Source organism: Leuresthes tenuis, unplaced genomic scaffold (assembly GCF_036924035.1).
Source record: "Leuresthes tenuis unplaced genomic scaffold, fLeuTen1.0.hap1 SCAF_11, whole genome shotgun sequence".
Taxonomy (NCBI): domain Eukaryota; kingdom Metazoa; phylum Chordata; class Actinopteri; order Atheriniformes; family Atherinopsidae; genus Leuresthes; species Leuresthes tenuis.
The window spans coordinates 20,283,197-20,309,333 of record NW_027325365.1 but is presented as its reverse complement, the minus strand read 5'-3'; the positions used below and the strand labels follow the sequence as shown (position 1 = coordinate 20,309,333).

The 26,137-nt window shown below is 42.0% G+C and overlaps 2 protein-coding genes across 2 annotated transcripts in view; one reads left to right on the top strand and one right to left on the bottom strand.

Moving 5' to 3' along the window:
- The window catches only part of ctnna1 (catenin (cadherin-associated protein), alpha 1), a 64,991-nt gene that overhangs the window by 18,556 nt on the left and 20,298 nt on the right, over window positions 1-26,137 (bottom strand). The window contains exons 8-13 of the mRNA XM_072396020.1: window positions 9,775-9,855; window positions 9,443-9,595; window positions 5,404-5,496; window positions 4,745-4,901; window positions 3,835-4,035; window positions 1,614-1,765 (exon numbers count right to left, since the gene is read on the bottom strand). Of these exons, the coding sequence (XP_072252121.1) occupies window positions 1,614-1,765; window positions 3,835-4,035; window positions 4,745-4,901; window positions 5,404-5,496; window positions 9,443-9,595; window positions 9,775-9,855 (837 nt within the window). The remainder of the gene's footprint in view (window positions 1-1,613; window positions 1,766-3,834; window positions 4,036-4,744; window positions 4,902-5,403; window positions 5,497-9,442; window positions 9,596-9,774; window positions 9,856-26,137) is intronic.
- lrrtm2 (leucine rich repeat transmembrane neuronal 2) lies at window positions 12,962-18,989 on the top strand. The gene is made up of 2 exons (XM_072396019.1): window positions 12,962-13,706; window positions 14,342-18,989. The coding sequence occupies exons 1-2, from the start codon at window positions 13,703-13,705 to the stop codon at window positions 15,982-15,984; spliced, it is 1,647 nt and encodes a 548-aa protein (XP_072252120.1). The 5' UTR covers window positions 12,962-13,702; the 3' UTR covers window positions 15,985-18,989.

The following is a 26,137-nucleotide window of genomic DNA, read 5'->3' as shown; positions in this document are numbered from 1 at the left end:
GATGTCCGTAACCCAGACTGTCTGGGCACCACTTAGGGTTTAAAGACCTATCTATCTTATATATATATATAAAAAAAAAAAAAACTCCACACACTTGTTTGATTTTCTTTAGGACTAGACCATGGTGCTGTGAATGCATGTGAGGGTTTATAGAAAGAGTTTGTTTGTGTGCAAGTGAGTGGGCGTGTCGTCTCTCAGCCATCTCAACCAGGCGCATTTGGATCATTTTGTATTTCTCTGGACGAAGGACAGCACTTCTTGTTTCACAACTAAACTGTGCCCTTGAACAACAGCCGAGCCAGTGAAGGGCTCCTCGAGATAGAAATGAAGGTTTTTAATGCCCTTCTAACCTCTTAAGAAACAGCAATTTGAGAGAAAGCCAAGGACGCCGCTGTTAAGATGCTTCTGGAAATGCGATAACAACAGGGATAAAAAGTTAAGCCATTTCCCTGCTGAATAATCACCGCTAAAAGCCATGAAGATCACCCCTCACTCAATTGTGAAATCCTGGCTCATTCATGACAAATGGATCAGTTTTTTTTTCCCCTTTCGAAAATGGATGAAGTTTGAGTTTGGTCTCATCACTCTCTCCAGCTGGCAGTTAGTGACAGAATGAATCTGATGGAGAAATTATGAGTAAGCAAGGTTTTCCACTAATCCTCAGTTGGTGTCAACGCACACGCACAGAGACACACTCGCTCATCCTGCATGTAGTGTTCAGCCAACCCCACAGGCCCAGTGTTAATAGCTTAATCTGGATGACAAAAGCAGAGCTGGGGCAAATGGAAATTGAATGTAGTTCTCAGGCTTGCAGTACAACTAAAGAATGCTAATTAAAAACTCCATCTTAAATCAGCCGCTTATTATAATGCAAAATACATAATGATTCATCTTTCATGGGTTTGTTTGTTTTTTGTTTTTTTTGTCTGTGTCCAGGGAGCATTATAATGAAGGCCGAGTAACAGTTTTGGAGCACAACTGTCAACACAAAACATGTGATCAGAACTGAGGATTCCAATTAAAACGATTAAAGTGATGAAAATAATGGAGAACGGGCTATCACGGCAAACCGGCACAATGCAACGCAAAGTATTAACTACATAATCAGTTCGCACATGGAAAGCAGTCGAGCTTTGTATGAGAAATCAAGTTGGCAGTTTCAAGTAGTCACATTGAACTAGTTATACTGGAAAGACTTTACAACAATCTGTTTCTCTCTTCACAGCTGCAGCGGGTTTTGGTGTCAGCTTATTGTCAGTCAGTAATGCTTCAATGGCTCGCTACTACCATCTGTCTCAGTTATGGTTCTACACATGCAAAAGCCATTAACCCACAGACAACCAAGGCAGTTGTTACACTAGATTGCATGTCTGGTCAATTAGGTCGGCTCCTGCCTGAGACGAGTTAATCACTGGCTTCTAAAATGGTGCAGAGGAAGTTTGTTGCCACTAAAAATAGCACAAAGTGTTGAGACCTCCAGCCACGCATCACGCTGTGAATGTATAGGGAACACCTGGAGCTTCTCGTAGGGTCTGTATCGCTTTCAGAGGTTACAGCTTTTTATTTGGAATGAGAAGAAGAAGAAGAAAAAAGGAGATATCTGTGAAACTTACTCTAATCATTAGGACAGCCTTGCGTATGTCACGAATGCCGTCGTAAACCAGGCGGGAGGCGTCGATAAACTCATTCTCATCCACGGGTTGGGAGGGATGAGCACTCAAGGCCTCGACTGCCGACTCCACCTGCTCTGTGAACCGAGGCATGACTGAGAAAGAAAAACAAAACAATGAAAATTCACCTTAAAAACACTGAGGGAAGACTATTACAGACAGAGGAAACATTGTACCTCATCCATATTTGAAAGACAAAAACTTGCCTCCACCACACAAACAGAACAGAGACTAAATGTTGGTGGAAGCATCTGCAGCGAGGTGTGAGCTCTTTGTCAACGACCGTCTAAAAAAAATGCAGCTAAAAGAAACTGCAACTGAAAAACAATAAACTCCAAATCATTCATTAAAATTAACTTCGATGGGACTGAATTTTGCACTTTTGGCTTTAAATGACTGCACATAAAATGTGGAACTAATGCTTAAGGGAACAGATCTGATTTAGCATAAAGAGTTTCTCCAACAGAAAGCTTCATAAAGCTGTCCCAGTGGGCATGCGTTTGACCCAATAACAATTTAATAACTACTCTGGAGGCTCACATTTGCATTAGTAATATTTCAAGCCCAGTTTTTAAAGATTTAGCCGCGTCTTCGTGAAAGGCGCCGACGCATGGATGGCAGGATGCAAATGTAGAGAGGGAGGGAGCAGCTTTACAGCTCACCAACTGTTTATAACCTGCAGGCTCCTGAATGCTAAGAAAAGCGACACCCTGGCAAAAATTTACATTTTTACAGTGATTACTTCCTCAACTGAGTAAAATTAAGTCCGGCAAATCATGCTAATTAAAAAAGTCAAACAGCTGGAAAACGCACCGTTACCCCGATAAAATACAAAGCCGATAACTTCTGATTGCAACAAGCATTACGTTTTTTTTTGTTTTTTTTTAAGCACACGCTGGGTGGTAAAAAGCTACTAAATACATTACAGAACAAAAACATAATCATGTAATGTTTTGCAATTATGTGGGGAAATCAAGTTTTTTTTTTTCTCTCACTGTGATTAATATTTTGCTACAAAAGATTGTTGCTAATGGCGTGTATTCAGTATAGAGCAGGGGAGCCTTCAGACTTATTAAAACATCAGAGGGATGACATTCAAAATGATTTAATAAACTAATTGACCTTGAATGCCGTCCATTTTCATTGTGAATAGGACATCAGAAAAGCTGAAGCATCTCTCTCAGCCTCAGCTGGAATCCTCAGGTAACAATCAGCCTGCATTTCCTGACTGCTAATGGGTGCACTCTCAAGGGGGCCCGAGCCATTTCCAAATCTGACAACCGAAAAATCGCTCTGTCATGTTAGCTTGCTAGTGATGGAAGCTAAAACAGCTCGTACATGCTGGGTGGCTAATGATATACCACATTATTTGGAGAAAATGACTTCTGTGATGCATGTTGGGGTTAAGATTCTCAATTCCATCTGACAAGTGATGAGTGACTGCGGCGCAGATGATGTCAGCTGAGTCAGAGGATGGATCTCACAATGTTCAGCTCTTATTCACCAGGATTTCGTATTAGGAAGAAATTACATTTCTGAGGTTTCTGTTGGTGGGAGAAGGCCGACAGATTACGGTGGGCTTTGAGTAGGACGACTGAGCATTAAGCATGTGATCAATTCAATCCAGATTGGACAGTTTCAGGCGATAATCAATGTTGTTACAATTCTATAAAAATGTGGATTTAATGCCCAACTGATCTGTCGAGAGAGAACCGATAGGCTACAACAGAGAGCGTTTCAATGATCCTCTCGCGGGGTTGTTCGACTACGTTCAGCCTCAGCGTTCCACGATTAACAAAAAGATAAAGGAAGTTCAAGCCCTCCACAATGAAAGGGAAATTTGACCCCGCTGCTCATCGCACTCAGCAGCAACATGGTATCCCCAGAGGGCTGACCGCCTTCTAGTTTTATGTGGCAGAATTATAACAAGAGCATAAGCAATTGAATATAAAAGCTTTAGATTATCCCCTTTGAGGGCCCCTTGTGCACTTTCTTTAAACCAAACATGTTATATTAATTGACAAGTTTAGGAAGTCAGCGTGCAGCTCCATCCAACTTAAACAAATACGAAATCATTTCCTAACTGATCGTTTCAAAAGGAGTCGTTTTAAAACTTGGCTGGTTTGAATTATTTTGAAGTCACAATCCTTTGTTTCTGTGATACCTGTGTTAGTGAGGAGCTTAGTGGCCTCCAACACCTTCTCGGTGTAGACACCGGGCTCGTAATTGTCCATCTCAGAGGTGACCACGTGGACGACTCTGGCAGCGCGGCCTCGAATAGCTCCGGCGGTGCGGTCCAAACCATCCACGTCCTTCTCTTGCAGAGCGATGACGCACTTATTCACATCCTCCAGGATGTGGTTCTCTGAACACATAAAACAGTTTTAATCAGTCTAACGTGTTGTTAGGATGCGTCAGGATGGTAAAACACTACTTTCATTTTTTTTTCTTATCATAATATGCTTACAACAAGGTTAGAACATATTTATATGAGCAACAAGAAAATAAACTGAGGTTATCATCAGTCTCTGTTCTGTGTTTGAATGGTTAGGAATTTAAAAGGGCCACTGGGAGGCTCTGTGGAAAGGGATGAAGTCAAATTCTGTGCTCATTAACAGGAAGCCTGTAAAATGCAAATGCCCACTGTGTAAATTACAATCCGTCCTTGGCTGGAGGTGAGCGAAGTCACTCCACTTAATGCTTAATGAGAACTCTAAGGACATGCCTGACTGGTCATTTGTGTGCTTCGACACACATGACGGGTTGTCAATTTCTGACGTAGTTGGACTGATGCTACGGTATTTTCTTCTGTTGAGCCCAATCAGCTTTAGTACATATGACTCTTGTCAGAAAAGACTAATAACGCAGATCCCCTGGAACCATTTAACATTAATACTGACCAGTGGCTGTCTAAAATAATCTATGTCATAATCTACGAGGTCTAAAATAATCTTATGTAATTATTCAAGTAATCCATGTAAACCGTTTCTGACATCAAAAGCCCGGATTATTCCAGTGGCACGAAGCCTTTTTCCCCCTTCTATGGATATGACATGCAAATTAACGCCACTTACCAGACACACAAAGGAAGTCATCAATTGATGTTATGTCATCAACAGCATCAGTGAGAACACGGACCTGCTTCTCCCACTGATCCTTGAACAAATCCATATTGTCCTGGGCCACCTTACTGTTGGGCTTGGCAGCAAGGGCCAGTGCTGCATTAATCACCTGTAATCGCCAAATTACAACCATTAAAGCTCAATTACAGCACAGCCCTCGACCACAACATTAGCACAGGCTGAGTGCACAAAGCCCCCACCTCCGTGTTCACATTATATCAGGAGGGCAATTCATCAGTTAAGAGTGATCAGAGTTTTGAAGGGCAGAATGGGGGAAAAAAACCCATAATGGACTCTTTTTTTGTGTGTGTGTGTGTGTGTGTGTGTGTGTGTGTGTGTGTGTGGTGGTGGTGGGTTGTGGATTTCAGGCGCATGCTGAAAGTGAGTCCTCAGCCCAATTAGTCTGCTATATGTACATAATCATGTTATTTTACTTTCAAATGTGGGAGCTCGGGATTTGTAATGGATGGAAGATGAGGGGCGTGTATGTTGTGATAGACTAGGTCCTATTTTCTTTTTAATTTCTTTCTTGAAGAGAAATATTTCATATTTGAAACACTTTATGCTCGATTATTGTGCTCAAAGATGAGCGGAGTACAAAAAGAAGGCACCTGAGGGCACAGAGTTTCCAGTTGAGATGCTGCCATGCGGACCAGCTTCACTCCCTCCTCGTTGTTGGAGATGGAACATGCCAGGTTGGCCACCTGAAAACAGAGCACGCACACAAATCGAAACTGAGCAAAGGGTCCTTATGAATGTGGAAGAAGAAGCAATGAATGGATAAATAATTCAACTGAAGTTCATCCAGGTAGCCTGGTTGAGTGATTCTTCATGATCACAAGTGGAGCAGTTCTGCAACACAACTAATCCCTGTGGAAAACAAGCCCACTGCTGATGAAAACCTCATGAAACTGCTGGAATCATACAATACGATGGCACAAAAGGAGAATCCAGAAAAGCAGAAGCTAAACAAAAGCTCATCTGTTAAATGAATAGATAAGACCCCCACTCCAAAAAGAAAAAACAGTAACTTTCACCAAATGCAAACGGAAGCTGCGAGTGTGAACTGAAGGATAAGGTTATTCTGAGTGACTAAATCACCGAGCTGCCATCACACCCCTGAGGAGCCAAACGCTCCTGATGCTTTCAAAACTGAGCTGCAGAGCTGAGCTAAGCAGGTCCTGCTCGCACCTGCCTACATTCAACATTAAAGAGTCTCTTTACTATCCAACAAATCAAGCTTCCCCGACTATTATTTCTAAACGTTCTTGCATTCTCCAGGGTAACATTATGCATCCAGCAATGTTCATATGAATATAGGTCAGCGAGGCTCCCATTTGTCGGTGATTTGCTTGCAACAATGCTGAAACGGGATGCCCAGGATATGAGGGACTGTGCCAACAATGGGATTATCCAACAGACAGAAAATGTGCTGAAACACGATCACTTTCAACAGCAAAAACCTAGTAAAGAGACTCTGCTGTAGCTGGAACAGTTTCCAGACTTATTTTCTCCTGCTTGGATCACAAAGTGACATGAGAGACTACCACAAACGTTTAAAGGTAAACCCTCGTTTTTATCTTAATATTCCAACATTAAAAGCTGCATAGCGTCATCGCACTGAAGAGGTGACATTCAAGAACTGAGACTGAACAAAACCAAAGCAGAAAAAGTTGCATTTAAGAACAAAAAAGAATAATCCAAAACATTCCCTTTAACTTATTTTTAGGTTACCTGTGTGATACTCAGACACGATATCCTTCATGGCCCACTCAACTATACAGGGCCCTGGGATGGAAAGATCCCAACGAGTGAATAAAATTCCTCTATGAAAGAAAAAACTAAATGAAATTCATCCATTTAAGAAAAAGATGAATTTATCCATTTAAATGCTGCTGCTGGAAAGCCTCAGTGGCTGCGTGAGTGGTGGACTGAATCTGATTATTGTAAGATTTTCTGCTCCCTTGGTCTCCCGACTTCTAGAAACTGCATGTCCCACCTCAAATTTCGTTGCAATTCTTTTCTGTTGAGAAGCACTTCTTGGGCTGCATCGGTGAAGTGCCAACACATTAATACAAACATACCCTACATCACTATTCAAACGCATTCAGAGGCCACAGGCAGGACACTCAGTAATCCAGGAGGAAGGGTAAGAAAGTGATTACATAAGGAAAAAAAAATGGCACTATACGGAGAGACCTGTATTCATGTTTTCATAATCTTTCACATAAGCTTTTACCGACTCTCACTGAAAGCCACTGAGTGAGTAGCTATTTCAGCACGAAGGGGACGGTGGAAGAAGCCAAACGAGGAAAATTCTTCCTTCGGGTTGACTGACAACGCTCTCCATGCAGCGCTGTGACACACAACTTCAAATGTCAAAGTCTTTAGTGAGTCACAATAAGCTGTGCGAGCACACACACCTCTTCTTTCCCACCGTCACCTTTTTTTTTTTCTCCTTTGGCCAATGGAGTGCAGGGGCTCGGCATAAATGCTGTCTCTGCAAGTCTAAAACTAAAGCGAAGGATACTGTGTAAATTCTAAAATGATGAGAAGACAGAAAACGAACGGAAACGCCCACTGCAAGCGCTTCGTAATTCCACCATTATGCAAGTTCAATAAAGTCGTTCAAAAATAAGTTTGCATGCCTCCTCACATGCAAACTAAACGCTTCAAAAGTGAAGGCAGGAAGCTAAAGGAAGTGCAGCTATGATCCCACATTGTTAATATTCCTCCTCAGAGTGTGTGTGTGTGGGGTGGGGGGGGGGGGGGCATGAGAGTATGTTTTCAAAGTAAATGCAGTGTCATCACTGCATAAACTAAACAGGGAGAAAAATTACGAAGCAGTATTTCTTTTTTAGTTGTTCTCTCAGTGAATGTGATGAAACGCTGCCGTTAAAGCTGGTTCGACATCATTCTCATTCTGAAAAGACAAGTGAACTATTACTCCAGGGAACGCTTCACTTTAAACTTAGATTTTGCAATGTTTGGACGTGTGTGCCAAAAAAATAAAATGAATAAATAAAAATAAAATAAGATTTAGGTCAGCACCAACTGTAAAAGGAGAAAAAAGTAGGTCCTCGTATTAAATTCAATCATTTTGCACCACGGACTGTGTTCCATTACACTGGATTACTGGTCTGTGGAAGCATTTCTGCATCCTCACTTCTCTTGTTACACGTCTCTATGAGTTTGTGGTGTTTTTATTTTAAAGCTCATACTTTAGAGAAAGTGCACATTGTGTTTTTGATTATATTAACCAACCTGCCATCTAAACTCACGACCATCATGTTGCTATTTGAGAGCCTCAAAGCTCGTGACATGTCAGATTGAATCTATTTCTTTTTTCCCCTTCATTCTCTGAATATGGGTCAGTCATAATGTGGCTCTCAAATGTGTGTGAACTAATAGGCCATTCGCCTTTGGGCGGCCCACACAACCCATGATGTCACACAGAGCCCAAAGTTGGTGCATCTTTGCTGCTCTCGCTGCGCTGTAGAAGACATGCAGCGTATGCAATACTGAAGTGAGATTTTAGGGGGAAAAATTAGATTATTTCCAAAGGTATCTTGAATTGAAAGCTAACCACACACACGTTGGGCTTCTTTGTGAGACTTTCACCTCATGTGCTGCAGCATCTGCAGTAACTTTGGAACCGATGTGCAGCTGTTCTTTAGCAGAGAAAGTCAAAGCTGTAAAGATTTGCTTTTGCACAGCGGTGTTCAAATGTAGAAGAAATTAAAACCTTCACCATCAACTCCCCCCCTCTCAGATAAAACGGGCCCCAAGTCTTTTTCCTTCTCCTCCCTCTGTCTGTTCAGGATTTACAGGGAATGCGGCGTAGTGTGTATTGGTCAGCTCCACAAACCTGTTCAACTTCGTGTTATCTGACAGCTGGCAGATGATGTGAGTCTCTGGAATTTGTGCATATCAAATGAGTGAAGTCCTCAAATGCTTGACCTCACTAAGGATGGAGCTGGTTGTGTTTTCTGCTGAGGTTTTCGCAGCTCCCTCTTCATTAAATTACTGACTGTGACAGTGAAAGCTAACTTTAGCAGCAGAAGATATTTATGCAGTTCCATTTATCTATACCACAGTGCTCACTAACCAAAGCTAGGCATTCTATAGTGTGTGTGGTTCATCTAAATGTGCCTGCAGAAGTGGTGCACAAGCATTAGTGAAGTCCACCAATGTTATGCTCTAATGCCACATCTGACACTCTGGCCTTCAGGAGCTACCTTCAGGGTCTAATCCCCAGCGTAGGCCATTTCCCCCAGTGAATGAGTATGCTGTGCAGCACTGACAGGAAAGATGTCACATGTAAATGTCAGCAAATGATGCTCCATCCTAGGCATATACAGAGGATATACAAAGAGTGGCCGAATCAAATGTCTTACATTTTGGCTTAGTTTTCGTTTGATAGAAATCTCTTTGTTGTGTTGAACAGAGTCGCAGAGAAAGACCGGAGAAACCGAACCAATAGTTAATTGTTGGAAGCACAAATTGAATAAGACCAACCAGCCCCTCAATAGGGAGAAGGATGGTATGATTAATGTGAAAGGCATCAACAAACAGAGTTAGACATTTTCGCTTGATGACTACACATTAGGAAGATTTTAACCCAACTGGAAGTTGAAGATGATACATTACCTCAATCAACTTGTTGGCGTGCTCACGGAACACCTGTGCGTATTCCTTTACTTCTTTCTCGTTGCCATTCTTGGCAGCTTCGATCAGAACCAGGAGGGGAACGTTGGTCTCCAGGAAGGAGTCGGAGACGTGGTCCATCACAGCTTTGCGCAGCTGAGAAGTGAGAAAACAGATTGTTGAAATAATTTGTTTTGTACAATATTTGTTTAGATTAAACGCTCCGACAGAAACATTTTCATGTGTGCAAACATTGAGGTGATGAGCATGGTGAAGACACGGGGGAGGGGGGGTTGACAAATAATGCCTGCAAAAAAACAAAAAAAACCCCAAACCTGTCTGCGGAGGTCTCTGGTCTTCTTTGTCATCCGGTCGATGGCGGTGTTCAGAGCATCGCTCCTATCTTTCCTTCCCGCCTGAAACGTAAAGAGAGATGGGGACAACTCATTCATCAGGTATGCCCAAAAAGCACATTAATAATCCTAAAGACCCAACCACCAGGAAATGTCAGAATTTTGAGATTCTTTTTGCTGATGAAGGTTTTTAGTCCTGTGAGGCACATCATGCACATGACATGACTCTCACACACACACACACACACACACAGACACACACTTATATGGACAGCGTTCTGGTGAGAATGAAAATGATAAGCTTTGTTTTTTTGTTTTTTTTTTAATAAACGTAGCCTGCGTTTGGCAGATACCCAGCGTAATCCATTCTTCATCCTTTTATTTATTATAAACCCTTGTAGCCGACTTGGACCCGCTCCCCCTGTTGCCCTCAAATAAACACTGAAATCATCACCCACGACGTTTACAAGTGATTCTTGAAGCACAAAGCAGCGGCTATCAGGCTTGTGAGATTTAATGTTGGAGTTTGGAGAAGTCTTGCACTCGATGCCACGTATCCGTCAGGGGTTTCCTTAAAGAAGGTCATTTAAAGTTTGGGTTGTATTGCTGTTTTAGGGTTTCATCCTGTACTCATCCTGCACCTAAGTAATGCAACGATGGCCCAAATATATCAAACACACTTTGAGAGCTCGTACAAAAAACGGTGGGTGTCTGTCATCTTTTTGTCTGCCATTTGTGATGCCTTTGAGGATGTTTTTTTTTTTTTTATTATTATTTTTTCCCCACCGTCGGTGGAAGAAAGAAAGAAATCTGATTGGCTGTTAAATACAGGGAATCAACTAAATGTGTTTGTGTGACATGTACTTTACAACGCTAAAATGTTCTATAGCATAAAATGAAAAAAAAAACATAAAAAAACAACCCAGATGAAACTGAGGTGTTTGAGAAGCCTGATTATATTACAGTGCCAGCTGAGCTAGACCTATACTGCATCCCAACAAAAATAAACAGAGGTAATAATGAAGTGTCTCTATGTAAACATTGCTTCCTTAACCCTATGGTTTTTCTTTTTTAATATAATCCATCTCCTGGTTTCTATCATTGAACAACGTAGACTACGGCTCCCTTCTGCACTGCAAAGTTATACAGCGGGTAGATCCTTCGTCCAAGCTGGGAGCTGGACGTGGTCTTTGTAGTGCGAGTTTTTTTTCCTTTCTTTCCTCGTGGTGCTGGCAGAGTGAGGAGACGCAGCAGGGGGCCTTTTGTTGCTGCTGGTACTTGACATGGGCTTGGTGTATAGAACCTTTACACAAAGGCACCGGGGTGCTGACTCTGACATGATGTCCGATAAATGGAAGCAGTGCATGTCTGAAAGGGGCCGTGACAGAGGTGACTCTGTAGCACTGTTGCTAAGCAAAAACAAGTTAGCCAATGTTTGGGAGAGCCAGACAGGCTGACGATCACAGCCGCATTTTCAAAAATAAAATAATGGACTCTCCCTGTAACACATTAGGGGTTTTTTTTGTTTGTTTTTTATATAGATCCCCATTTCAGGTCAAAACAAAAAGGGAACAAATTGAATGTGTCCACATCTCTACAGAGATGGTCTGTTGTTTTATCATATATAAAAAAGCAGCTGTAAGGAGCTTGCTAATACAACTGATCCCTGGTGGAAAGCATTACTTAAGATATTTGGATTTCTTTCCCGCATAGTTTGTGCTGCCTTCGAAGAGGATAAGTGTTGAAGAAAAAGTAAGCGTAAGGTACAAATGGTTCCTTGTGTAAATTATGTACAGTAACACTGACAGAAAGCAGCCACACTACTAAACCCAGCACAGCAGTGAAAGCCCTGACCACAGCAACCCACTGAGAGCACAGAAATGCTATGTTGCATTCTTTGAACTGCTCGAGCATAACCTGGACATGTAAAACTTTGAGAAAAGGTGGAAAGATCGCAGGGTAGAAAAAGGATAGAGCGAGAAATCCGCTGATGTTGGGAAAAAAATCGTTAAATCAGATTAAAATCAGATGAACATGGAGGGCAGCAGAGGAAAAGGCAAAGGACCTGCTGCATTTCAGGCTGCTCATCTGTCTTATAAAGCTTAAATCAACCACAGCATAACACCATGGATGATGGTGGCATTGACCTGCCCCATCCCCCTCTGCCCAGTCGGGGGTTATGCACATAGTTAGGGGCCAGGGAGCACTAACAGCACAAATCCCCTGTGATTTTATGTTGGCTGGATGCAGCGCTATGGTGGGGTTTTAGCCTGCTCTTTCAATCCCATTTCATCCATGCCTAGCCTATATTTAATTTCCAAGCAAGAGGGCTCTGAAGCACTTCTTCAGGTGTTCATTATAGAAGCTATTTCTCTGCAGCATCTTTGACAACACTGAGGTGAGTCTCTATCCACCCTCCTTAAGGAAGGATTAGGGCACATTTTTCCATCAAAAACCACAACTTCACTGGACAACACAAAAGTAAATAGATCGATAAATAAAAATCCTTGGAAATGAAAAAGAAAGGCACCAAGTATCAAACAGTGAAGATGTTGAAGAAAAACATATTGTTGTTCACATTAAAACAGGAAATCATTCCATCATTAAAGCAGTAGTAAAACATGAGCACAAATGGTCTTCTTTCAACAGCCAAAATTAAATCTGTGAAAAGTTTTCCAGTTAACCTGGTCTCATCGTGCATTACACCCCTTTAAAAGCTAGCCAAAGTTAATTCCTCAAAGCAGCTGGACCTACATTACAAAGTCAAGCTAAAAAAATCTAAGTGCTGCATTCAAAACTTGACTCTTACGAATCTCAGCCACAGTAATGCAGCGCACTTTGTGTTTGTATAGAGCCACAAGTTACACTAGATTTTGCCTCGTTCTTTTTTTTTTTTTTTTTTTGTGGTCTTTAAAATCTAGTTCATGTCTTCTCTACACATTCATTCGTAGTGCCTGCCGGACAACAGCGAGGCGAGCCGGAGATTTACAGCTGTGGTCAATTTCAACAGCAAGCTGCCGCAACACGTTCGAGATATCAATATTCTGATGGTGACGAGCCAGTGGGAGGGAAGCGGGATGCATGAGGGAGGTGGAGGAAGACGAAGGTGCACGAGAACCGTGCATGAGGCACAGAGCAAGAGAGTGAGAGGCTGCCGGTGTGTGTGTGTGTGTGTGTGTGTGGGGAGGAGAGAAAAGGAGAGAGAGAGAGAAACAGTGGTGATGATCGACGCCAGGCTGCCACCACTCTGTAGCAGTGAGTGGCTGCAACAAAAAAGCTCAGAATAACATCCCTGACTCCCTGCTCTGCTTTTTTTCCTCTCCCTGCGTCTCAGCTATCAGACGAGGGCTTCGCTCACAGCTCTGCAGAGGTTATGCTGAGACGGAGCCGGCGTCGGAGGCAGAATCTCTGGTTGCCATCAACAAGTTAGGGCTGAACGACCACAACCATGAAAGAGAGACACTTGATCGCCAATTAACCATCTGAGGAAACATCAGTGCGGTGGAAGGAGAGAAAAAAGGGTGAAAAAAGAAGAAGAAGAAAAGGGGAGAGAAGGGGAGGGGGGGTTCTGTTCACAGGAGTCGCTCTGGATGCAACTGATCAACTTAAGAAAATATATAAATATTTATTTCAAGGATTCCTGGATTCAAAGAGGAAAATTCAATCTCTTCTTTAAGCTTGGATTTTAAGTGGCTCAAGCAAAATCAAAGGAATAACTGTCATCTTGGGACATGGAATTTTACATTTTGTTTCAATTGGGTGGGTTCACAATTGCTTTATTTCCAAAGAGGTTGATTCCTTTTGTGCTCACTCAAAAGGGCTTTTTCCCTTTGGATTTCTCTTCCATCTGGTTGCTCCAAGAGTCTGCAGAAAAGGACAGTTGAATGCAGCCTCCGATGTGCACAAAAGAATGGGTAAGTTAGCCCTTTATATTGAAGGTCTGGACATGAATAGGGAATATAAGTAATAGTGTGGGAGGTTGTGGACTAAAAGCTCATCTGCCGTGTCTGTCTACTGCGGCGGTCCTTCATTTACTTTTCTTCACAGACACCAGTTAGGATGACACACATTTAAAAAAAAACATCTGTATTTCACAGAGGAGCTGTACAAAAAACTAGAAAGTGTATTTATTTTCTAATTCTAAGGATGGGTGAAAATCAAAATTAATAATAGAATATTTAAAATTTTTTTTTAAAAACTCCAGAAATAAATGACAAATGTATGACAGTAATGAAGAGGGAGTTTGCATTAAAGCCCAACTACGTAGCACAAAATGTGATCAAAATGGGCTTCAAGCAGAAGAAAGAAATTCCAGGTCATCGACCACTAATTGCCTAATTAAATGATATTTCTTTAAAACATTTATCCAAGAAACATGCTCTCTACTTGTGAAAGTTGCCAGTGTGAAATGTTTTGTCTGTTATATGTTTGGGGAAGACGATGAGCATCCACAAACAGCACAAACGCTGCGATGAATTAGTAATAAGTGCTCTGCAGAGATTACCTTTCCCGCCCCACAGTTCATTTTCTTGTCTTTGAACCCACCCAGGTTTCCATTCAAGGTGGCCATTGGTGGGACCTGCACCAGTGGCTCTGAGTGTGATCAGCATGCTCCTAGCGTGCCTGCTGTCTCCTGCATCATGCACAACCTGCCCTCAAAAATGCCGCTGTGAGGACCTGCAGTTCTACTGCGACACCCAGGGGCTCACAGCACCGCCAGACGGTGTGGACAAGGGCGCCCTGGGGTTGTCACTACGCCACAATAGCATCACTGAGCTCAGCCCTGATCAATTCTATGGTTTTAGCCAGCTCACGTGGCTACATCTAGACCACAACCAGATCACTACAGTACAAGAGGACGCTTTTCAAGGACTCTACAAACTGAAAGACCTTAATCTGAGCTCCAATCGTATCACCAAGTTGCCCAACACAACCTTCATCCACCTCATTAATCTTCAGATACTGGACCTGTCCTTCAATCAGATGACGTCATTGGAACCAGAGCTGTTCCACGGACTGAGGAAGCTCCAGATACTTCACCTTCGCTCCAATCAGCTTCGTACTACACCCGTTCGGGCATTCTGGGACTGCCGTAGCCTGGAATATCTGGGCCTGAGCAGCAATCGTCTACGGAGCCTGGCCCGGAATGGATTTGCTGGGCTCATTAAGCTTAAAGAGCTCCACTTGGAGCACAATCAGCTGACCAAGATTAACTTGGCCCATTTCCCTCGCCTTGTTGCCCTCCAGTTTCTGTATCTGCAATGGAATAAGATCAGCAACCTAACATGTGGCATGGAATGGACCTGGACTACTTTAGAGAAGCTGGACCTAACAGGAAACGAAATACGTGTCCTGACGTCTGATGTATTTCAAACGCTGCCAAATTTAAAAATTTTGCTGCTGGATAACAACAAACTGAGCAGCCTGGATGCTCAAGTCTTGAATATGTGGCAGTCTTTGGGTACAATTGGGCTGTCAAGCAACCTTTGGGAATGTACCAAAAGGATTTGCCCTCTGGCCACTTGGCTAAGCACTTTTAAGGGAAGGTGGGAACATTCTATTCTCTGCCACAGTCCTGAGTACGCCCAAGGTGAGGAGATACTCGATGCCGTGTATGGATTCCAGCTTTGCCAGAACTTTTCAGCACCAGTTATTCAGACCGTTAGTACAACCACAGACACTACTACAGCTGCAGAGATCACAAGCTCCTTGTTTGGAATTATGCAGCCAACCCCCACACAGGACTATGCAGAGGATTTTGGGAGCTTTACCACAGTCGTCCCCACCACCACCACCACCACAACACAAACACCACGCACTGCTCGAGCAACTACTGCTTTGTTGGAAGAGGCAGCTGTCACGGATGACTTCTCAGCTACAGACAACACAGTCATGACTCAGAAGGTTATCATTGGAACTATGGCCCTTCTGTTTTCATTCTTTTTCATCATTTTTGTTGCGTACATCTCACGGAAGTGCTGCCCTCCCACCCTGCGGCGGATACGCCACTGTTCGGCTATTCAGAACCGCAGACAGATGAGGACCCAGCAGCGACAGCCGATGGCAGATCTAGCCACGCAGGTACCCTATAATGAGTACGAGCCCAGCCACGAAGAGGGGGCCCTCGTGATCATCAATGGTTATGGGCAGTGCAAGTGTCAGCAACTGCCTTACAAAGAGTGTGAAGTATGAACTCTTATTTATTCCTAGACCATATGGTTTGTCATTTGACCATTTCAGATGATACAGGGTTTGCTTTTTTGCTTTTTTTCCAGTTTATGTATAAAAGATATAAAAAAAAAAGCATAATTTCTACAAGTGAGATTTAAGAACATGTGATAACTCTTGAAAGCAACAAAGTTAGAGGTTGACAGCCATGGGATGAATTAGAGAGAAAGTCACAAATTTATTTTTCTATGAATGCAAGGTTGTTCATATCAGCCAGGGGCAATCATTCTAAAGAGGAAAATTGTAAACTGTGAGATTTGTCTCGACATTGTCTATATTCTGCAGCACAGCTAAACTACTTTGCCAAATGGCCCTCTGCTAACAGAATACAGTAAGTGGGGAGATATGATTTATGCCATTTTTCTTCTAAAAAAGGTAAATATTTGTAACTACATCAGAGGCACAGTAAGCCAGTCACTCAAACACGGGGGCAACTGAACTCGATTAATCATCAAAGTGTTCCATTTTATAGTATTTGTTTTGGGGATAAACATACATTAAAAAGGGTACAAAGACGAAACTCAAGCTTTACATTTAGAATGTAAAATAAAGGTAATTTGTAGCACTATTCCTGGAGAATGAAGAATACACTCAAGACATTATTCATACCAAGTCAGACATGAGTCAATTAAATCAACAAGAAGCCACCAGATCAATATACTGTTTATCAGAAACGTCAAAGAATCATTATTTTGGGAACCTGACCCTCGTAATCAGACGTTAGACCGTAGACACAATGCTGATTTGCAGCTGACACAAGGTATTGGATGTTTGAGCGATTGCTCACGACGATAACTAATAAATTTTGAACCTGAGGAACACACCAAGCAGTGCTCATCTGTGCTTAATCTCCAGTTTACACTGTTGCATAAAAAGTCACAACTCACATCTGACACACAGAACAAAACTCATAGGTAACTTTAATGTACAAAGATCTCTTTATGGATTGCACATTTCCCAAATGCCATGCAAACTGTGACCATATTTCTGTCAGCTTAACCTAGTTAAATATATATCATTTCTATAATTTCCCACACCAGGAAGGATATATAAATACACTATTGTGTTGTAGCAGGAAAGAAAGGAACGGTGGAAATGCCAAACAGTGAGACACTTTATTCTAAAAATAAAAACCCTTTCCCAGTAGTCCATGCTCTTTACCACTTCCACACTAATCAGGACTGACAGGCTCAAGATTGAACCAATTAAGGCAAGGCAAAAAGAATCTAATATTCTGTCACCCACACCAGTGATCCAGCAACATTTAGCTTCTCCATCACACGAAAATCTTTTCTAGTGTAATCCTCCTCCACACTACACAGAAACACCTCTAAAGCCTCTAATTTTCAGACCCAGTTCTTTATGGGGTGTCATTTACAGCCTGAAAAATGCATTCATAGTGAATAATAAATCTGCCATTTGTCCCTGGGTTTGGACGAACAAGTGTCAAGCTAAACTGCGGTCAATACCCCGAGAGCAAATGGAGATCCAATGATAAGCAAACAGTAAGCTTGGGTCAAGACACATTTGTATGCAGGAGGGAGTGGATGTGCATTAGCATCAGACTGAGGCTGCTGCTGCAGCTTCGCACTTCTTTGTGCTTGATTTTGGTTGTGGGGGCAGGGTGAAAGTGAGAGGGATTGAGAGAAATTGATAAGATGGTTGAAAGGGTAAAACTATGGCGTAATAACTTAAAAGAATGAGCATCCCTCCGGCCGTGTAAAGACAGAACGGAATCCACGAATGGCACTACCTTGGGCTTTAAATGAATATTAGGGACGATTTCAGCTAACCAACGTCTGCACACTGAAAAATGATCAAATTCTTAATTGAAATCAGAAAAAAATCTATTGTATTTGACATATCTAACACCCCTTTTTGGTTTTGTGCATCAAAGTCAGCAATTAGGATTACAAGACGTTTCTGGCAGCGCAGTTCGTTTAAGTGAAACACATCATTGTAAGGGATGGGGATGCATTTCTTTGGCTGGAAGACGGCAGCCGGTGCCATTTGTGGTCTCGTCTCTCTTATCAAGTGTGTCAAATGTTGGCTTCAAACTCCTACATGAAAGCTTGTGTGTCAGTGTCTCAGCAAGTGCTCATACGATGCCTCCAAAAATCAAAGTGCAAATGTAAACCAAAAATCGTTACACTCTCATGTCTGAATTCAGTGGAAAACATTGCATACACCGATCATGTGTCCAGCGCCGCCACTTCCTGATTTCAAACCTCCTCCAGCTACGCACTGCTTTTACTACTGCCCTTCTAATCTGTCTTGCATGTTCAAAATTCTAAATTGAGTTGAATCTTTCTTATTGTCATTCAGCAAGCACTAAGGAGAGGCCTCATTTTGATTTAAAAAGAAAAAAAATGGGGATGTATATGGGATTCCAAGAGAGTTCTGTCAATCATTTGACATTTCACTGTTAAAGACTACAGCTGTACCAAGTGACTGGAAATCCACAATTTGTAGACTTATGCATCCCTTTGCACTTTGGCTATTTGTAAACCGTTTTTGTTTCCTCTTGTCATCCTCTAGCCTTTATCCCTACCCTGCCTAAAAAAAGTTGAAAAAAAGAAAGAAAAAAAAACGAAAAAAAAAAACCCCACAAATGAACCGATCCCTACTCTCTTACCTGACCTCTTTGTGCAAAATGAATGCTTTTCTCTTCCCATTTTCCTTTTGTATTGTAATATGTACAATTTCATATCTGTATAGTGGATAAGATGTGCCAAACTGAAAAAAAAAAACAAAAAAAAAAAAAACATTGTCCCCTCAAAACATATATTTTTTAAATAAAATGGTTATAATTTACAAAGTGTTTGCAAACCGATGTACGCTGACAACTTGGTGTGGTCTTTCATTTCATTTTGCTTCAGTGTGTGCCTTTAGCAGCTTATAAAGATCCTCTCACGCACCAAAGGAAACGTAATATCGTACAGTTTACATTCTTAACGATGGCAGAAATGCTGATTCAGCTCCACGTGTTCAGGACGATTTGATCGTGAAATCTACTCGTCACAAGACACAAAAATAAGGTTTCGGAATCAGAAGTTTGAAAGCTTGAAAATTGCCTCTTTAAAAACACATTTAAGCAGCTGTGTCTGGGTTCTGTAAAATAGCGCGACATGTACCCAAGACCAGCCCAGGAGGTTTATTATCAATTAGCTGTTATTTTAACAGCTGTCATTTTAATTTTAAGTGACGGTTTCTCCTTCCAAAACAGGAAGGTTTCAGTGATGAAAGGATTTCTATCCAAATCATATTCAACAAGATGGAAACAGCTAATAAAGAGCTTGGTTTAAAATGAAACCAACAAAACTGCAGGACCTACATATCTTGTCAAGCATTTAACTGCCATAAAGGTTTCATTATTAACTGCACAATCTAAAATTGAACGGCTCGCCATTTGTTTCCTTTTTATGACAAAAGGTTTTAAGATTCAAAGCGGATGAAGCTGATTTAATTATCGTCACAACTGCTGTGACAACTTGAAATTTTAAAATGCCAGCTGTTTTCATCGGAGCCCCACCAGCCTGACCGTGGAGAGGTTTCAGAAGCTGAATCTGGCGGATGTTAGCTCTGTTTCAAGCCAAGTGTGGATGTCATTGTAGCCGATATGAAATGTTTATTACGCCGTCAGGTCTGAAGCCCTCTTTCCAAACGCCTAATGTTTAAATAGAGCTGTGGGGGAAGAGGAGCAACATCTTCATTCAAGCTGCTGAATCAGTGCAACACTGCCACTTTTCCCTGTTCAGGAGACGAGTCACAGACATTTCATGGAAACAAGAGCAGCTTCTGTGCTGCTCCGTGGAACCTGAGCTATAACAGAGACATGTTGGGTTAATAATTTAAAAAAGAAAAGAAAAAAAAAAAGAAGCCTTATATATTGTTAAAAGTAAAGCAGGGAACACTTACTTTGCATTTACTCTGGGACCTGATATGAAGTTGTTAAAAAATAAAAAAGCACATCTCCCCAAGGTTACATTTAGAAAAAGGGCTGTGTGCTACACTTAAATGAAAAGGAAAGTATTTATTCTACTCAAAGAAGTGAATCATTTTCTTTTTCATTACAAAAGGTTGTGTTTGGGAGTAGTTCTAATAAGGTTTGGTTCAATTATGCCCGCTTCACCGAGGCAAAATGGCCTTTATTAAAAACACTTTGTAGTCGATACGTTTTACCAACAGAGAATGAATGTTTCTGACATTTTTAACTGAAACCCACAGCACTGATGTTTTATCTTACAGCAGGACGGATTTGTGTTTTAACGAAGTTCCACTTTGAGAGCTCATTCTGGGGAAAATTACGCTTAAAGCTAAACTAGAGGATGTTAAATACTGTATGAGCCAAACGCAAATCTAGGGGAGTTTCTGATTTAAGGTCAGAAATCCAACAAATTCCCAGCACTCATTCCAATCATTTGGAGAGAGAGAGAGAGATTCTGCTATGATTGGAAAATTCAATCAACCATAAATCAGTCGTAACAGAAGGTGTTTTGACATTAAGCAGCCTACAATAATGCTTGTTAAACAGGCGTAACGCACAGCCTGCAGAATAAGAGCGGCGGTGTGCTCGACTTCCACACCGTTTGTTGTCACACAGAATAAAGTGCAATGCATTGTAATACAAGGTTGTCATGAGTCGAGAGGAAAATGTTTGCTCAATGCCGTTTATTCACATGAGCATAACAGAAACACGCTTAGAATCATTATGAGGCTACATCCTTATATCTGTCGTCCATTTATCAAACTATTTTCCATTTCAGTGGTCTTATATTGTTGGGAAAAAAAAAATACAACCGGTGTACCAGTTTTTGAGGATTTGACGCTTCTGGGAGACAACAATACTACCAAGACCTCTGAAGCCCAACAAACGCTTAAAGGGAGGTAAGTGAATAGACCATGGCTAGAGTATAAGTTCAGTTTTTATACACGTCATGTTGCCATAACAATTCATATCACCATACGGAGAGCGCAGTGGTTGTGTAAAACACCAGCAGTGGATGGAAGCAGCTGTAATTATCACTGTTCTACACGTTTAGGCTTTCTGAGCAGGCAGTGTTATACTCACGGCTGTTTAATTGTACTACATTAACAACGTAGCCGGTATAAAGTCAAGAACAAGATATTTATTTCTGCAATAACGGCACATAATTACTGTAGATAAAAATCACACCATGGAACAGCACTGCTGCTTATTCATCAATGCAACATGGCGGATTCCCCTGAACAGCTGATCATATGTCAAGTTAGCCCTCAGCTGCTGAGCGTGTCTGTCCATTAATGAGACCGCAAGCAGATCACACTTCCACTGTGTTGAAGGTGATATGTATGTGTTTACTACGTCCAACCATGTCACATTTTAAAATGTTAGCACCAGGGGAGCAATTCACACGCAGCACGGACACATGCAGTCGCTACCAGATTGATGGGATGCAGTGAAAGGAACTTTTGTTTCCCCGTTGTTCAAGTCCTGCCATTTAGAAAAATCCCAGCATTCCAGATGCTGAGACTGCCTTTGTTGCCTCTACCCCAGAAAGAAATGGTCTTAATGGAAAATCCAGGCATTTTCTAGACCAGCTTTCTTGCTTCTGGGGTCTAAATGATTGATAGGAACAAAAATGTTTCAAATGGATCCGACACTAGCAAACACATTATTGCCAACCCTTGAACAACTGTAAGGCAATCTAAGCTGCAATAGTACACAAAAGGGCAAACTTTTTCAGTTGTCTGTCCAACACCCTAACAGCAGCAGGCGTCTTTGCTCTTGCAACAACAAAAAGTAAAGTGCTTTCGGTTTTTATTCTTATATCCGATTAGGAACAGTGATCGAGCTCACAATCTTTACGGAAGGTGCCAGCGGTCCAGCAGGGTTTTGCTTTTCTTATTTCTATGCAAAGTTAGTGGTTCAACATCTGTCTAGGACCGGCCCCTGGCCATAGCAGCTCACTGGACACTCTTCCCTTGCGCCCACCTCCTTCCGCGACTTATCGGTCAATGTCCTGCTCCTCCCGTACAGCTACCAAACCTCCTGTTTAAAGCCTCTGTCAATCCGGGCGGCCGAGTAGCTGCGTGTGTTCCATCATCCTCGTTGTGGTTGTTAGTGGGTGTGTAGGCTGAGGTCTTGTGTTAAAGTCAAATTGATTGATCACTTGCTAAAACTTATGTCGCCCTGTGAGTGAAGGGCTGTGCCAGGTCTCAAATGAGATATTTCACATATTCACTTACATCTTTAAGTTTTTGTTTTGTAAAAAAAAAACAAAAAAAAAAACACGAAGTTTAGAGCTGCAACTCGCTGCTGTATTTCAGTTTGGATATCAGGGAACTCGGTTGCCTTTTTTCCTCAAATTATAAAGTGTCAAAACTCTCATTTAGAGTCTCCTTCTGTTTTGACTATTCGAGTAGAACACCTCGCCCTGAGCTGCCGTTTATGTGCGTTCTGATCATTTTAGCGTCGGCTATCTCAGACAATTAACCACCAACTCCGTTTCAACGGTTTCCGTTTTTCTTTTTAGCAATACAGCCCTGATATGAGGTGAAACAGAGAAGAAGACAAACAAACAAAAAAATGGACAGTTTTACAGAGCTCGGACAGCGTGGAAGTGTCCTCCACCCGATTTTTCATCAGCAATTTTCCCAATATACTCATGTTTACAGTAATTGTGGGTGCTATAAATAACTGCAGCCGTGAGTGGTGCCTAATGGCCATGGAAGGCCTCTCTAATTAGTCTTTAGAAAGAAAATGAGTATTTAGAGATCATTATGATTTTCTGGCACGGGAGTGTCTGACTGGCTTCCACGGGGGTGTTTTAAGAAAACAGCAGCCATATCTTTATCCATCTGCACAGCTACGGCTCCCTCCTGAGCATCTCAAGCCAAGACTGCATACTATAGAGACTGTGTGTTCAGCAACAGCTGATAAAACAGAGTTATCCATCCAGCTATAAAAACATACGGCTTAAAAGCAAAACTCTGGAAGGACCCAACCGATACGGACTCGTACGTTGGTATTAGGTGAAATTCAGGTTTTTGATGACCATCGGTCAGTTGGAAATTAGGAGAACATCAACCAAAGGCAGCGTCTGCTTTTTAAGTGGTGTGTCCGGCTGTGTCATATTGATTTTGTCATGAAGCTGACATTCGTTTACTGTTGCCACGGCATTAAAGGCATAATGAATGTCAAAAAGAATCGCTAGTGGCTTTCTGCCTAATTGTTATTTTTAACATCAGTATTAGCCCAGAATTTCACAATCTGTGCATCGCTACCGTATTCACATGCATTCAATCGGTATGTTGGAAATGAGGGAAGTGCATTTTAAGTGAAAATCCTGTAGAAAAAAAATCCCTTGGTAGTGTGATAGTACTGCATTACCACCAACCGCCAGTTAAATAGAACTAGAACTAGCCCCACAGATATATCTGTGCATTATAACAGGGATAAGTAAAACTGCATAACTTGTCTGATAAATCAGCAACAGGCAATGTTTTCTGTCCATAATAACTGAGTACAAACACCAGTTAAGTTAGCTTACTTTTGTGGGTGCTCAAAGGTCTTTTTTAGAATTTAAATCCAGATAAAGGCTTTGTGTATAACATCTGCATCTCCCCTTGTACGCTTGGCTTTTCTCCAGTGCCTCAGTTCTACTTTGGCTCTAAGACGTGCACGCCCAATGAACCGGAAACAACTGCAGCCTGCGGGTGCTAACGCAGGTGTGAAACTGTACACACGTGCATTAGCCTTGTGACAGAGGGGTGACTTGTCCACAGTGAACACTGTATATTGCTGAATATGTCTTCAAAAAAGCTCAGTTATGTCATAACGAGGATTGACATGGTGCAAATTTGTTGGGGGAATGTACACAATTCTGAGCTTCAAACAAAGTTGTTCTTTAAACGAGCAAACCAATCCCTGTTTTACCCTTTTTTACCATTTAAGAAGGCTTTGTGGCACCATATGGTGACATAGTAATGATGCATTTTCAGGGACTGGTGGCTTAATTCTGACTGCACGGCTTTGTAGCCAAAGAGTGAAGATAAAAGAGGCTCAGAGCTTTGAGCCAGTAAAAATCCTGTGTCGCAGGGTAAATACTTTGCTTTAGTAACTTACAGACCTGGTCTCCTCACGTCCGATAAACAGAGTGTTGATAACAGACGAGGTTAATGGAAGAGGTCATAGCCATCGTGATATTGGCATATCATCTTATTATCGCTTTCTCTCCTAACTCATTTCCCCTGTCTTCAGGCAGACAAAACGGTGACAATCCAAGTGGAAAATTACATGGGGAAAACTGAGAAAAGTCCTGCAAAAATTAAATGACAGTCTGAGGGGAGTGTGCATACTACAATGCCTTGCCAGAAAAACTGTCATAGTGCCAATGAAATCATTCAACACAAAAGGGTGGAGTAGAGCTAATAAACAACAAGCACAACTGTGGAAAGAGGCACATTAGAGTCCAGTTGGTGGATCACAATGTCCCTGTGTGAGGCCGCAGCATTAGGCTCATCCAACTGCTGGCAAAGCCAATCAAAAGCCCAGAGCTCACCCGCAAAAGATCAAGGACCAGGTCTGAGAAACGCTGCCTGAAAAGCAGTTACTGGCAGACCCGTGTTTTATGGTGGCTGTAAATTTATGGAAAGCCGTAGGGACACTAAATCTTTTCCCATTACACTATGTGGTGTGTAATTTGTTTTAATTAATCATTTAGAGCATTTAGATGAGATTACAAATAGATAAACTGAAGTGCTGCTTTGACACTGGTCGTGTGGTCGTTCTCACATCTTTGAAACTTTCTGTGGTATTAACAGAATGGCATTAAGAAACAAAAATAAATTTAAGAAAAAAAGAACAACCCAAGACTCCCAAAGTCGAGTGAGCGCAAGAGATGGTCCGAGACCAAAGCGCCAGACTCAGGGTGCTTGTACACCAAACCGATGGCAAGAAAAGGCTGCAGCAGCAGACCCCCTGCAGTGTCTCCTCAGATCAGCAGCGCTGAGGGATAAATCTGCACTTTAACACAAAAAATGTGCTCGCCAATGAAAACATACACGACATTAAGTGCCACAATTCTACGTTTCCAAAGAAGAAAAAAACTAAACTTCAAACAGAGAGCCACATTAACGTTCCCTCTTTCGAAATAAACCAGCATCGTTAAGCATCGTACACTTTGGAGCATTTATCAGCACTGCAATCAAAATGGGAAAAATACCAATTTGTTGTGTTGCATGGCGACTTGAGTCAGGGGGGCCGACACAGCTTGACCATAAATCAAACTCTCTCTCGTGCTTTGACGTTTCTTCTACGTGTGATTTTGGAGGGGGGTGTTTTTGTTTTTCATGAAGACAATTTAATGTGCCTTGATGAAGTAGACCGTTCTGAACTTTATTGTAATCTTAGTCCCATCAGCAGACGGATCCCTCGATCCTCGTCTTCTACTTCTGTGGGCTGACACACTGGGGCTCTGCTCGTGCTTCACTGGGTTGTGCTGGAACACGTGTTCTGTGTTTAAAGCTTGCTCGAGTCTGACAATGCCTCCCCGATCACACAGAGAGCAGCCCAGAGCAGCCCGGAGCAGCCTAACAATGCACGGAGTCCCTTTTTCAGCTTACCAATATTTCAAAGTGACAAACAGTGCGTGTGGGGTACTTTCTGACCAGACTCAGGTAAACGACAGCATGCAGAGAGCTGTCGACAAGAGCCTCACCGTAGCCCTCATTAACACACTGACAGATGTGCACATGACCTCTTATTCCCTTCAAGTGTGAACATCATGGAGATAAAATATAACGATAAAAAGGCAACAACAAACTGTATAATTAAAATACACATTTCGGCTCCTGGTTATATAAAGCCTTTGAGAATGTATTTATAATGAGATGCTACAGTGCAGGCACAAAGACAACTGCATAGAGCCAAGAAAATTCAGCTACTCACATTAGGTGCCCAAGGCAAAAAGAAAGTGAGAGTCAGGAGAAGAGTGAGCTATCAACAGAGAAAGGGAAAAACAGGAAGACAGAGATGGCAAAGGAGAAAATGGGATCCAGCAAGAAGTCAAACAAGTCAAAGTGCCCAAGAAATGTTAAGGAGTGCCAAGCGGTAAGATCGCATTGAGCCACACAG